This window comes from Leptodactylus fuscus, chromosome 9 (genome assembly GCF_031893055.1).
Source record: "Leptodactylus fuscus isolate aLepFus1 chromosome 9, aLepFus1.hap2, whole genome shotgun sequence".
Classification (NCBI taxonomy): domain Eukaryota; kingdom Metazoa; phylum Chordata; class Amphibia; order Anura; family Leptodactylidae; genus Leptodactylus; species Leptodactylus fuscus.
In genome coordinates, this window is record NC_134273.1 from 16,363,908 (window position 1) to 16,379,606 (window position 15,699).

Here is a 15,699-nt window from a genome sequence, read left to right on the forward strand (position 1 = left end):
CTGTGTTATTAATAGAGAAGGGCGATATGCAATATAATGGACTGAGTTGCAGCCCTATCCACTCTATTGCAGTAGACCCAGAGTACTGGAGCGCCCCAGTATAGGATCCAGTGCCATACACAGCAGTAGCTTCCACCATCTGAGGTCAACTGGATCAGTGCAAGATCCAAGTGTCGGATGTCCACTGATCATATGCTGAAGATCAATCATGTGGATAATTCATCAGGATAAAAAATGCTAATGGGGCTGGAAACCCCTTTACATTGCTGCAGAGTGACCCTACAGAATAGGTGTTGTGATCGGCAGCTATGCTGTGAAATCCACATGTAACATTTTTGCATTTTGCCACGGATTCATTGTGGATGATGTGCTCAATGCACAATCCAGGGGCAGAATATACGCCCCATGTGGACACACCAATAGTAATGTGCAGTTAGTGAGCGGGGTGTGCGCTACGTATCCTATTTCCTATGTCACTCACATTCACATTCCTTAAATGTCTAGCACACAGTGTTCCTGTCACACTTCTCCACATCAACCACTTTTCTGGAGGATATGAAAGTTTGAACTTTGTATAATGTCTAATCTCAGAGAAACCAAATTGTTCTTTTGTTAGAGGAATGACAGCTTTACATTAACCATTTCAGCAGAACCTTGTATAGGATGTAAAGTAAAGTTAGATACTTCCATAATGGAGCCTACAGAGCAACTGTAAGATGCTAAATACAGAGACATTTTTGAAAAATTTCCTTTTAGACCTTATTAATGTATCTACAGATCATATTCTGTTATGTTATCTGCACCATGAGAAGGTATTCAGTGAGGGCCGTAGCTAAAAGAAGTGGGCGCAGGCCCGGCATGACTAGGATTTCCTAGTCTTGCAGGTGCCCAGCTCTGCAGCACTACAAGGGTTAACCCCTTGTTAGTGCTGTTTACAGTTCATGTCCCGGTCTACGGGTGGTGACCAGGCCATGACCCTCTCTGGGTGGTATATATATTCCCTCTCCCCCTTTCATTCCCTGTTACTTCCCCGGATTTCTGCTTTCCCTCCCTCCCGCCCTATTTTGTACACCCCCCTTTCCGGTTATGTTTTATGGGAGAAATGCATATTAAACGAGTAATAATGGGTGTTTTGCCAAGCAGTATTCTGACTTATTGTCTGCTCCCGAGTCGGCGCGCTGCGGCTGGGAGCTGTTATCCTACAGCTTCCATTTTGGTTGGCCCCGCCAGACCTCCCATTTGTAAAGTTGTTTTATTTACTTGTTTATCATTTGTCTAAATAAATTGGCTTTTGTGGCCGTTCTAATCCATCTGAATCTTGTGTCTGTTTGAGTTATTTCATTATAAGTAACTATCTCCTCTTGCCAGAAAAAGGGGTGTGGGGTTTATAATTTGTTTATCTAGAAGAACGTAGGAATATCCCAGTCATGTTAAACTATACCTGTCCGTGAGGCAGAGGAAGCACTTACGTCTCAGGTTCCTCTCCAAATCCTGGTGCTGTGGAACCTATGGCAGAAAGGCGAAGCACGGCTTTGGTCACGGCTTTGGCTTTAGGTCGCGGCTTTGCTTGCTGATTTGCCTCAGACACAAGGGGGTTAATCAGTGTTAATCGAAGGCACAATGAAGCAAGGCGCTTCTTTTTTCACCCTCCTCACATTGCCTCCTCATGAAAACAATGGAAAGCAGATTCCGGCTGGAATTAGGAGCTGATTTTGAGGCAGAATCCATTTTTAAGGCCAAGGTCCCACGTAGCAAAGAGCAGCAGAAAAATATTGCGAAAGAAACGCGGTGGAAATGCCTCAAGTTTTCGAAAACACAGCTTTGCCATAGCAGATTTTTTTCTGCAATGTGTGGATGGGATTAGCCAGAATCCCATCCACTTCCCAGGCACTGTTTTCTCAATGTGGGGCCCGACCTAAGTCCGCTCCAAATTTAGCCTAATGGGGTCAGTCCTTACCCTGATTATTGGTCCTATGAGTATTCTCTTTTGGGACCCCACTCAAGAATGCCGCAGAAAAAGAGACAGCAACTCCAGTGTCACAAACAATCTAACATAGAATAACAGTCTCAGAAGAGAATACAAGCAATGTAGTCACACACCGTCTCCCGGTGAAGGCACAAATCTTGGTGGTTTCACATTTGACAGTGGCAGACAGCTTTACAGAACACATAAGTTTCCTTTGTTTAATATTAGCTATTATAAAGGTTAACTCAGTAAAATTCTACTCTCTCTTGACAATATCTATAGACAATATCCCCAATAGAGTTTCAATGGGCACTGCAAGTAAAGTTTTTAACACTCTGTTTCTATACCCAATGGTTTTGCAAACATGGGCCACACTGGTAGAAGCCATAGTACATGGACATACAAGTACATCTAATACACTGTCTACCAATAAGTATGTGGCCCCCTGTAGTAGAATAGAAGAACACCATTTATTCCTATCCAATAATTGGTAGACCCCAGCAGATGCTTCCTTACAGTTGGTATTGAGCGATACAATACTCCCGGATGCCTGGTGACACTCCTGGTGTATGTGAGCCATCGCTTGGGTGCGGTTTCTCTGGCCAGCACTCGTCGGTCTCTATCTCCCAGTTTCGGGGGTCTGCCGACTTGGGGCACATTCTGACAATCACCATTCACCTTCCACTTTGTAATCATCTAGGCCACTGTAGATTTTGGGTAATTCAGTTCGCTTGCTATGTCTCTTAAGGATCGACCATTTCTGTGGGACCCCACAATTACCCCTTTCTCGAAATCGGACAACTCTGCACTTCGCGCCATCTTGCATGCGACTAATGCCAATGCTGTTTCCTATTTAATGCCGGAAGGTGTGATCACGACCGCAGATATCTTCATTGGCATGGGTGTCTGAATACTTATTGGTAGGCAGTGTATATTCATGTATCATCGTAACACTGTATAACCATGACGAGTCTCTACATGAAGTTAGCCAGCTTTGATAAGTTTGCAAATATATATAAAGGGATTTCCCACCCTGCAGGTCCCGTATAGATTCTGTATACTTCACTTGCTGATGTATACATGTAGTGGTGAAATATATTGGGGGAATCTGTAATCCTGCAGCTAGAGGCACCATGCTTATAAAATACAGTCCTGCTTTAATTTTGCAGTTACATCCACCAGGGGGCAGCACAATATACAGGAATCAAGTAATAAATAATTATACATTTTTATTTTACAACACGTATTTAGTAAATTGCCGTCACAAACACGACAGAGAGTCAGAGATCTCAGTCCTCAGGGTTTACGATGTTTCTATCTTCTTCATATACAAGTGAATGCCGTTCTTAGAACGTAGGACCAGCTGAGGGATCTTCAGGGGCTCATTGTCGGGGTCTATACTCAGCTCAAACCTCGGTAACGTCAGCGCCAAGGCCACTCTCATCTCATGCATGGCGAAGTTCTGTCCAATGCAGTTCCTGGGGAGATAATATATGATTTTTTTGGTTTTATTGACACCTTTTACCACTTTATACAGTATAGGATGTGCATGAGAAAGGAACGCAAATTAGAATATTAGGCAACCAATCAGATTGTGCGTACTGCAGCAGGTGACTACCGGCAGTATATACTTGAGTATAAGCCGACCTGAATATAAGCCGAGGCCCCTAATTTTACCACTAAAAACTGGGAAATCTTATTGACTCGAGTATAAGCCGAGGGGGGCTTTTTCAGCACGAAAACTGTGCTGAAAAATTCGGCTTATACTCGAGTATATACGGTACATTTACTTCTCATCTGAGACCATACGTAGCCACAGCATTCACTGACAGCAAGCAGAGATCTACATTTTCTTCTATTTCCAAGTCGTCTTACCGTGATCCAGCTGAGAATGGAACGTACATATGGGAATGTCTCTTGGATGAATTCTCCGGGGAAAACCTCAATGGATCAAAAACCTAAAACACATCAGTAGAGACATAATATATATATATATATATATATATATATATATATATATATATATGTATGTATATTTATACATATATATATAGCACCATGGGATTAATGGTGATATATATATAAATAAATAATATTAATAATAATAATAATAATAAACCTGGTTATAGGAACATGTTCTGTTGCTTTATAATATAAAATGTTGTGGTACCGTATATAATGTAAGGGGTTAATTCCAGGTCCTAAAACTGTAACTAGAAAAATAGAGAAAAATAAGCTACTGTAACCGCTAACCCTGAGCGTATAGCCAGAAGTAACAGATAAGAGGCTTCCCCAGTAACCCTGAGGCTTATATTTTCACTAAATGTGCTGATCTTTGTGTCTATGTGCATATTAGAATATATCTAGTTAAAACCAGATTTTCATTGCCCCTCCGTACTACACGCTGGTGGATGTAAGTTACCATATTTGTACATCGCAATACGTGGTGGCCATAGCAAGACGCATAAAGTTCACAAGATATGAAGTCTAGAGATGTGCAAACACTAAAATGTCTGAGGTTCGAAATCCGATTCGAACAGCCGCACACTGTTCGGCTGTTCGAACGGATTTCGAACCCCATTATAGTCTATGGGGGGAAATGCTCGTTTCAGGGGTACACAGAATTTGATAACATTATACTTACCAAGTCCACGAGTGACGGTCGGGCTGGATTCTCCTTGAAGTCTTCTCCCGGCGCAGCGCCCCTGTGGCGTCTTCCGGCTGGAATTCACTCTGCCTAGACATCGGGGCCTAGGCAGAGCCAACTGCACATGTGTGGTCGGCTCTGCCCGGCCCGACGCTTGAGCAGAGCCAACTGCGCATGCGAGGGCATGCCCTCGCATGCGCAGTCGGCTCTGCCTAGGCCGGATGCCTAGGCAGAGTGAATTCCAGCCGGAAGACGCCGCGGGGACGCTGCACGGAGAAGACTTCTAAAGGTAAGAGAAGAACCAGCGTTGATTGGCAGAATGTATAGCATTCTGCCAATCAATGCTGGTTCTGCATCGAACCTTAAACTTCGAACAGCTAGTAGTGTTCGATCGAGTACGAGTATCTCGAATACCGTAGTATTCGATCGAACACCTACTCGATCGAACACTACTCGCTCATCTCTAATGAAGTCAGTTCTAATCTCTTGTTTTGTCTGTCATCCATTAGCATGAAACCTGGAAGGTCATGGCATCCATTTCATCAAATTTCAAAGGTAAAAAAGATCCAGCAAAAGCCAAGGTGGATGGTTCAATGTAGAAAAAATTCCTTCTTTATTGTAAGTCACAAATTTTCAATAAAACCGCAACGGTACAAACATTACTAGCAAAAAATAGCGTCAGACTGACTGAGTTCAGACTTTGAGGAAGGAAATAGGATCCGAAACACGTCAGTCTGACGCTATTTTTTGCTAGTAATGTTTGTACCGTTGCGGTTTTATTGAAAATTTGTGATTTACAATAAAGAAGGAATTTTTTCTACATTGAACCATCCACCTTGGCTTTTGCTGGATCTTTTTTACCTTTGAAATTTGTGCCTACTACTCCGAGTCGAGGGAGTCCAACCTTCCGGGCATAGCCTTATCGAGGATATATCGGTGAAAAGGAACTTTATACATGAAAACCGAGATTCGACAACATTTGGGCTGAGTATCAAATCCTTTTTCTTGCTTAATTTTTTCACTGATTGTATCCATTTCATCAGACTGTGCTGCACACTAAGATGGATGACATGGACAACCATGTGTTAACTCATGTATTGTTTATACATGTATTCATAGTTTGTAAACGCCCATTTTCTACTTTGACCAACGATAATTCATATTTCTATAGGATGTAGTTTGTTATGCCTAAATTAGCATACAACGATTATTTCTCTATAAAGCTAAGTAATATGTAATAAACTTTGGAACATCCTGATCACGATACTTGTGTGTCTGACTGTGTGTTCTCCGAGCAATTGCTGTGACGTCACCAATACACATTTATTGATTAATTTGGACTACAGAAACGTATCCAGGGCTGATTTTCCCCTAACAGCATAAGCCGAGACCCCTAATTTTACCACAAAAAACTGGGAAAACTTATTGACTCGAGTATAAGCCGAGGGGGGGGGGGGGGGGGATGCAGCAGCTACTGGAAAATTAAAAAAATTAAAATGGTCGGAGTTTTTGGGTGCAGATGCTGGGTGCTGGGGAAGGGGTGTTTTGGTAGATTGGGAGATTCTATACATTACTAATGCGGCTACTCATAGACCCCCCCTCCCAAAAAAATATATAAGCCTAGGGGGGCTTTTTCAGCACAAAAACTGTGCTGAAAAGTTCGGCTTATACTCGAGTACATACGGTATATAGAGTATGGGAAACATACGATTAAAGGGATTATCCACTTTCTACAGCTGATGGCCTGTCTTTAGGATAGGCCATCAGTATTAGATCTGTGGGGGTCTGACTGCCAGATCACCAGTACCGAGGCAGCGCGGGAGAGCCACACTACTCACTCACTGTAACTGTAGCAATGGTTGGCAATTGGCACTAACCCATTGAAGTCTACAGTTTGTTCGGCCGTCCCGCACTGCCTCGGTACCAGTGATCTGCTGGGGTTACGTATATTGGACCACTGCAGATCTCATATTGATGGCCTGTCCAAAGGACCCTCTAAGACCCAGAAGCACATGCAGTTATCTGCACTTGGTGGATCACATGGCCACTGGGAAGCCATCCCATAGTGCTTTCCATAGCTGTATATATTGGGAGCCTTCTCTACGGGGAGTCTGGCTGTCACTGATGTCCGTCTCCACGCTCCAGCAGCTGCTAACTCTATGAGGACATACAGGTACATTGGTGTAGAGATAAAAATCCACCAACAAGATCCATACAGTCAATAATTCTGTACTAATGCAGATTTCATGACCAGGGAGCACTATGGCAGCGATCTGCAGACTGCACTTACCTCGGGGTTATCCCACATACTGGGAGATCTGTTCATGCAAAACATACTCAGAAGGACAACGGAACCTGTCACATGAGAAGATACGGAAGGAAGCCATATTACTTTGATACAAACTAAACAATCATTGTTAGTATTTCGCCACAAACCATTCATTTACATCAGAGCCCTGATACTGTCATCTGCAGACTGAGGGGCATCGGAGCTCCCGGGACATCCTAGAGTGTCGGTGCCCCTTTAAGACATCACTCCGGAGGGGAGAGGGGTACTATGGGAACACTAGAATTTTATAGGCGCAGCAACTGTACTATAAATAAGGGCAGAATGATATATGTCTATAGGGAAACTAATTTTGTGGGGGGACAGCAGACTTTATATAAGGGCAGAGCCACAAGATATATCTATGGGGCACTATAATTGTATGGGATCAGCAGGCTGAATATGATATGGGCAGAGCTACTATATATCTATGGTGGCATTGTGACTAGTACTTTTGTCTTGCAGTGCTAGAGTCCTGGGTTAAACATCTATAAGGCGTTTGTGTGAGTACAGCAGGGGTCGCAACATTGACCATAAATAGAATAAATGTAATGAGTTAGGGTGCATGCACACTGAGTAACGCCGGGCGTGTATCACAGCCGTACACGCCGGCGTTACAGCAGGGCTGCCGAACACTTCCCATTCACTTCAATGGGAGCGCTCGTAAACGCCGCTGTTACGAGCGCTCCCATTGAAGTGAATGGGAAGTGTTCGGCAGTCTGCTGTAATGCCGGCGTGTACGGCTGTGATACACGCCCGGCGTTACTCAGTGTGCATGCACCCTAACTCATTACATTTATTCTATTTATGGTCAATGTTGCGACCCCTGCTGTACTCACATAGATTATATATAGTCACAATGCTTAGTATTATACCTTTAGGTAGGCTCCGCCCATCAAAAAATGTGATTGGTTCTTTAAGTTCCCGGGCCACTCCCGGTACAGGTGGGTAGAGACGCATGCTCTCCTTTATACACATGGTGGTGTACGGCAGCTTACTCAGGTCCTCCCTGGCAACATAAAATATAATATTCTGTCAATAGCTTAAAACAGTCCCACCCACGAGGATCTTCTCACTGACTTTAGAGGGGTCAGACCTTGCAAAAACATTGATCTGCTTTACTAAATCTGTTACCCACTGATGTACTCTAGGGGTCGCTGTGGTCTCAGAAGCCAAGGGGGCCCTCAGGTCCTCCTTACCACACTAGAGCTGTATTTGATTATTTCCTTTGATGGGAGTCCATACATTACAAATATATTACTCCTGCCCTCTGGTGCCCTGGAGTGAGAAGATTCATGATAGACAGCTTTCCACTGTCAGAAAGGAGAGAATTAACCCTGTCATGGGTTAATAGAATGTAAGCTCTTGAGCGCAGGGCCCTCACTCCTATTGTCTGATATGTTTATTTCTTTGTCACATTGTAAAGTCTCATATTGTCTGTTCATGTCCTCTGATTTGTAAAGTGTTATGGAATATGTTGGCGCTATATAAATAAAGATTATTACTATTATTATTCTCACCATTCCACCGTGGTCCGATCTCCCAGGACCTCTCTGATCTCCTCCCGGCATTTCTCCTGGTGCTCGGGGTACTTAGCCATACAGTACAATGTCCAGGAGACACCGCTGGCCGTTGTGTCGTGTCCCTCAAACATGAAGGTGTCCACCTCCGCTCGTACATCTTCATGAGACAATCCCTGACCATTTTCATCCTGATATAAACAGACACACATCTACGTTACTGGAAATATTTAAAGGGCTTGTCCAGGATTAGGGAAATGAGTTTTGATTTTTTTTCCATAAACAGCGCCACTCTTGTCCATGGGTTGTGTCTGGTATTGCAGGTCAGCCTTATTCACTTGAATGTAGCAGAGATACAATACTAGATCTTAGGATCTGTTACTAGGATCCCTGGAAGTTCCATAACCATGAATGGTTTCCCCTGTCCAGGTCATATTGTATACCCATTGATTAGATAGGCAGAGTTCCTTGTTATGTGGTCACATAATTTCTTATATTGTAAAGTCTCTTCTGCACTAACCTGCTAAATATATACTCTATATATTACAGAATAAATATATACTGTTATTGACCATGTTCCTAATCTTCCTGCCTCCTGGAGATAGATCACGGGCCATAGACACGCCATAGATAAGCCATGAAATCATTTATTGTGACTGGTCCGTTCTGTGTCCTAGATACATCTTTATGATCCCTGTGATCGTCATGTGCTGTAAATGAGGTGACTGCTGCAAAGAGATGTCCTTCAGGAAACAGGAAGTCTCAGCATATTGTTTGGTTCAGTCGAAACCGCAGGAGTTTTAGCATTTTTTTTTTTAAAAAAAACCATGGAACATTTTTAGAAAATCTTCCAAAAAATAATTTTAAATATGTTTTATATAAAAAAAATTTTTTTCAGGTGACACATTCCCTTTAACAGTGCCCACCAGGTATCTAATTTGTGTCTATATTGGTAATGCTGCTGTTGTCTTATATAGTAGAGGGTACCTTGAGTCCCTTCTGCTATCTCTGTATCTGCTATAGCGCCTCCTCAGGGTATATGGTGAATTACACACAAGTCATTACCTTGGCACATAAAAGAATGTCCAAGAAATCCAAATGTCTCTTCTGCTTGATCTTCTCCAGCTCCGTCTCCTGCTTCAGCAATTCTTTCCTCAGTTTGATGACTTTCTCTATAGATACAAATGTAATATGGACATTATTGGAAAACATTCCTGAGATGGAAAAATACTTAAATATTCAGTGTCTTATACTTTGTTCTCATGCGTAGACTCAGCTCTTTGCATCCTTCAATTATTGCTGTTCCACTCTGGTTGTGATGGAATTTTTTTCGAGCTCCCACCATTCCTAAGCAATCAGTGCAGCACCAAATATGCTAATTATGCTCTATATTGTCAGGTGGGCGGGTCTTATACTTGACAGTAGAGAGCCTAATTATCATATTGAGTGCTAAAAATAACAGCATTGGTTGCTCAGGAACGGCGGGGCTAGAGAAAAATTCCAACTGTGTGGAATCAATGGAGCAGCAGCTATGGAAGGATCCAAAGAGTTGGAGATGGTGGAAGGGGTGAAAGGTCCTTAAGGCCATGTCTACTTTGGTAGACAATTGTATCCTCAATATTATGACTATTCCTTTAGTTCTATACCTCTTCTCCCACCATACCATATATATCACTGCCAATGAGGGCTAAAATTTTGTCCCCATTGATATACCAGTGATTTGGAGAACAAATTCACTTTCTAATCCAGTTAGTCAGATGGTCTTCCTATATGGTTGATATGGTAGATCCATCAACGTGAAGGCATCGTGATCTATTCCTTGCATAATGAATGTTCCTGTATATTAATGGAACTCGTTTCAAAAAGTGCAAATATTTTTCATTTTTCTCTGACCTGTGTGTCCATGCGCTGTGTTCAGGGCTTTCCGGAAGCGGAATCCATGTGGGCTCAAGCTGAAAATAAAATCACTGTGATATGGAAAGCAGCGGAATCTGAGGTTCACCATGTAGCAGAGCTCGTACACCGCCTTGATGTATTCATTCTCACTGCAAAAAGGAAAAACATCAATTGTGATTTACGGATCGAATACCTGCTGGGTCCTGTAAGTCACTATAATTCCTCTGGAGAGTGGAGTTCTCTCTATTGAGTTGCATATGGGAATGGAATGATCCAGTGGTATAACTAACGTCTTGAGGGCCCTGGTGCAATCTTCTGTCCGGGGCCCCCTACCTCATCCCTACAGCGAATTCTTGATAGTGATGGTTACAGGAGCTAAGGAGCTAAAGAACCTTAGTGTGGTTAGGGGAATCTGTGGGTCTCCTTGGCTTATGGGCCAGATGGAAGGTGCAATCTCAATATGCCAGTGCTTATATACTAGTGAGTGGAGGAGACAGCCTCCTTAGATGTAGTGTATCCTGGAGTGACTTGGTTAGACTGACCCAGGGTATAAGGGTTAGTGTCAATATCACAGTCAGGAGATGCACTTTAGCTTTGCTTACTTTTTGGGATTAGTGTGTGTATCAGAGACTGTAAGAGGAATCTTTGGATCGGTCTCATAGATACGACTGGAACCTGTGAGCCTTAGGCTAGGCCCAGCAACTTTTTGGAACCTTCACCCAACACCTGGGGAAATTGTGTTTTTGTAGAAGAGACAAAGGCATTCTTTGAACTACAGAGACACTGACCCCAGAGAGAACCATCACCAAGTCTCATCCCCAGCCCAGTTGTTTTGCCTCCAAGATAGTTATTCGATATTCATCTGCTTTACTTTAGTAACCCGTGAGTTTTTGGACCATTTAGCATTGTCTCCTGAGTTCTCAAAACCACCATCAAGAACACCCCAACCACCATTAAGCCTGGGGAGGCTTAGTACAGGGGAGGTCAAGGGGAACGCTAATACCACCACCATCCTCACTGCAGGACACCTTATCACTAGTTTCACCAGCCCCAGTACTGAAGTTATAGTGGAGCCAACTACAGCCACCGCGAGCACGACCATGACTGACTACTCCTGCCCTCCATACCTCCTCAACCGGGCTGCTACATAAATAACCAACCTGTCCAGCTGGCAGTTGCTCTCATAACTGAAGGCACATTTCATAATGGTGTCCAGGGTCATGAGGCTGACATGATGGAACAGTTCCACTGGTTTCTTATCGGGGACCAGTTTCTCCCATTTGTTCTAAACATAATTCAGCATTAGCCCAGGCATATAAGTCATTGCAATCAGAAAATAATCCAAATACATCGACCCCCTCCATCATTCTCCTTGTCACATATTTACTGTTTTACACTAGAAGGATATTTGGGTCATTGAGGAAGGTCCAGGACCTCACAATTTCTCCTTACCAGCATGACATTGACACAGTTGGACATTATTCCGATATACGGCTTCAGAACATCGTAATGGAATCCCGGGGTCAGCAGTTTTCGGTGTTGGTACCATTTCTGTCCTGACAACACCAGCAAACCTTTCCCTGGATGACATGGAGGCAGTAGATAAGTCAAAGTCATGGCGATCTATTGCACCAAGGCGAAAGATATGATACAATGTACAAAGCTGTGTTACATACCAATCCATGGGGTTATGAAGTAATAGCCAAAGTTGTCCTTGGGATCTATAGAACAGTACGTAGATTTAGGATATATTCACGTACATGACAAGTCATAGAGCTCTAAATAATTCATCTAAAAACCAGGAGCGCTGTTGTTCTTGTACTATATCCAGCAAACTGGTAACAAAAAGTTACAAAAAAGTTAAAGCTAACATATAAGAGTGAAGGGTCTCTTTTACCCGGGGCTGTGTCTGATATTGCAATTTAGCAAAGCGACAATACCAGGCGCCGTCTTTGGAGAATGGTTCAGTTTTCTTAGAAGTTATACAATCCCAAAATCTTGCAGTTCCAACTCTTGACACTAAGTCTTATATAGGCTTTAACTTCCTGTCTACTGGGGACGGACCATGGGCCATGGACACAATGGTCTGGAGTGGACCCCATTGGCTTCTATGGGAGAGTTATCTAAGCATGCTCTGTGACCTGGGCAGAGGTCATTGTGCAGGGAGTGGAGTAGATAATATGTGAAATCCTCTATAGTGACTGCAGGACTCTGTGTCTTATCTACATGATCGCTGCGATCATCACTGTGCTGTAAGTGAGGTGACTGCTGCAAAGAAATCTCCTATAGAAACCAGTAAGTCTGAGCGCATTATTAGCTGTTTCTCACCTTGCCGGGACAGAATGGCTTTCACGTAGTCTGGATGATAGACTATAAGTGAGCCAAAGAAATTTCCAAGCCACATCGGGAAGGCGCAGTCATATTGTTTAGCATATCCATTCACAATGTCCAGATCGTGTCCATCTTGCTTGAACTGTTAAGAGGAAGAAAGATGTCAACTATAACTTTTCCTTGTCAGAATAGATGGTCCGCCTAGATGTTTGAAGGAAATTTCTTGGGAATATGCAAATAAGTCTTCCTTGGGTGTAAAAGAGAGACTTACTCTAGCACCCCCTTTTGGAATGTAGCCCCCTATAGATCAATGCCTTGTTTTCCTGAACCCAAGTGGCATAATCTGGGAAACAAGACAACCAGAATATTTCCTATGAAAGGACCATCTGTGGAAACCAGGCATCGATCTATAAGGAGCTACCTTCCATAAGGTGGCGCTAGAGCAAGTCCCCTCATTTCTACTAATGAGGAGTTATTTACATATTCTTTTTCCATGCATGGTCTAATAAATCGCTGTACAACACAAGGTGGTCTGAAAAGACATCCTCTCCTTAAGGAGACATACAATAGTATGAATTATTAGTATGAGTTATTGGATGGTCTGGACCCAAACATTGTTTTTGTACAGGACCCTTTGCCTAAGTCTACATAAAGATAGAACATGTCTACTTCATATAACAGCTCTGTTATCAGGACGATGAGACCTCTGGATCCACAACCCCAGATAAATCGGAGGACTTTAGACTCAGTAAAACTATTACAAAGGGCATTGATATCTCTCTGGAGTTCGGACACTTCACTCTGTGTCTGGCACTCTTTCTCTCTGTCTGGGACTGGGGCCAGTCACTTCCAGTTCTACCTGAACTTGTTCGACTTGTAATGAATCAGGGACTTGAGCCACCCAAAGCCAAACATCTAGTAGTAAGCAGGCATCACCCTATGGATCACAAATGTGTGGGCATCTGTCCATGCTGCTACGGGGAATGGATGATAGTGTTGCAACAAGGACTCTGATCTGTGCAAAGACCGTGTTCAGTATCTGAAAGCTGTGTGCCTGTGTGACCAGAGGTGTAACTTGAAGCTTTTGGGCACCAATGCAAAATATGTAATGGGGCCCCCACGTACTATATGCTATCTAATAATAATAATAATAAATTTTATTTATATAGCGCCAACATATTCCGCATTTGTATCTATAACACCGGTGTCTGTTGTAGAGAGGGCTTTGGGCATCCTGAAGGTCCAGTGCTTAATAGGGATTGCTACCTCCTATAGCTACACCCGTTGCGTAATTGCACCCTCACGGACAGACTTAGAGCAAAAAATAAATCTTCTTAACGATCCTAAAACTTTATGGGTTATGGCAGCCTTCTTAAATTCGATTCCGTAACCCTCAAACCAGTTGCCTCTTGTAACCACTACACTTGCTGCCTGACCCTAGGGTCGGAGGACCAGAAGAATGGGCCACTAAAATAGCTGACACCAGCCTGAGGACAAAGCAGCAATAAATGACATTCAGATGAGTCCGATGTCACTTACCTCATGGACATTGCCATATAACCAGTGACGCTCGGGTCCCGGGAAAGCGCTGAATGTTCTCTCCAGTCTTTTCTGTCTCAGGTAGAGAGCAGAGACTTTGTAGAGCAGGTAGAGGGCCAGCAGGCAGGCGCCATAGTATAAGACATCAGAGGGGCTCCGGGGGAAGGGTCCGGGCAGTAGGGACAAGGCCATGTCTGGATAATCCTTTGTACTGTGGGAACTCTTGTATGTGTGACAGGAGGAGCTACAATCTGACAAATACAAAGGCCAGGGCAATGAATAGAAGGGGAGGAGAAAGTGAAAGTCTGAGTGAGGTGTGTACACAGGCATATAAACACACACCACAGATTTACGCACTCAGGAAGCTGTGAAATTATAATCCAGTGTCATGGCGTATAATACCATATGGCCGGTGGGTACAAAATATGAGTAATGCAGCTTACAGTAATGTTATGTAATATATTCTTAGTCACAGGTCTTGTCTCGTCTTGTGTTATTGTGTAATAAAATGTTTAGCAAGTTTGTAAAACCTTATGGCACATGAATGAAAAGCTCAATATTAAGTGCTGTGCAAATATTCCAGGCAGGTATTGAACAAATGCTGAGCAATAAGAATTCTTTCAGAAATGGAAGGGTTAATAGTTTATTTTTGTCCATTAACAAAATGAAGGGCATGAAGGAAAGAGCAATGTAACTCCCATCAATATTCGGTGTGACCTTTGCCCTTTGCCTTCCATCAGTTCTTCTCGGTACTTGCAGACAGTTTTTGGCAGAACTTGGCAGGGATTTTATAACATATATAAGCACAATTACTTTAATATAAATACATCTGCATATAATATCTATATATGCTTATACATATGTATATATATTCAACACAGCACTGGGGACAGGTTGATTATGTTTTTGTATGTTTTTATGTTTCAACTGCCCCAGATCCCTCCATAGTTTGTGCATTTCCTGGAATTAACATTTTGGTTTGCTGTGTGCCACCAAAATGCCACAAGTAATAACAGGAGCTATCCATCAATTCAAATGAACTGCCAGGCAGTGTCTGCCTTTGACCTGCTATGCATAGAACAATGTACTGAAGATATAGGCTGCTGCCCAGCTATAATTCTCACCTATGTACATTTCAATGTACCTGTAGTGCCATAGCAAGTGCTAAGTAAAAAAGTGCCAATCTCTGCAACGCCCATGCCCACTATTGATTTTGGTAGCCACATCATTTTTAGAAATCGCAGTGTGTCTGATGCTCATAACGTTCCACAATGTGTGAATGGGATTTGCTATCACCCATCCACTTTGCAGGAACTGTAAAAAGCGTTATTCTGTACATATTGGAGAAATCTGTAATCCTGCAGCTATAGGCACCATGCTTATAAAAATACACTCCTACTATCATCTTGCAGTTACACCACATTCCCCTAGGGGGCAGCACAGCACACCACATTGCACCAGAACTAAGTAACAA

At 42.9% G+C, this 15,699-nt stretch overlaps 1 protein-coding gene across 1 annotated transcript; it reads right to left on the reverse strand.

The window, feature by feature from the left end:
- Positions 1 to 3,212: 3,212 nt before the first annotated feature.
- On the reverse strand, positions 3,213 to 14,433 carry LOC142218342 (cytochrome P450 4B1-like). Its single transcript, XM_075286996.1, has 12 exons — positions 14,226 to 14,433; positions 12,684 to 12,828; positions 12,032 to 12,076; positions 11,808 to 11,935; positions 11,516 to 11,640; positions 10,353 to 10,504; positions 9,525 to 9,631; positions 8,460 to 8,650; positions 7,815 to 7,948; positions 6,904 to 6,968; positions 3,842 to 3,924; positions 3,213 to 3,444 (listed from the first exon to the last, which is right to left on the reverse strand). Exons 1-12 carry the CDS (start codon positions 14,415 to 14,417, stop codon positions 3,270 to 3,272), a joined length of 1,542 nt encoding a protein of 513 aa, XP_075143097.1. The 5' UTR covers positions 14,418 to 14,433; the 3' UTR covers positions 3,213 to 3,269.
- Positions 14,434 to 15,699: the final 1,266 nt, after the last annotated feature.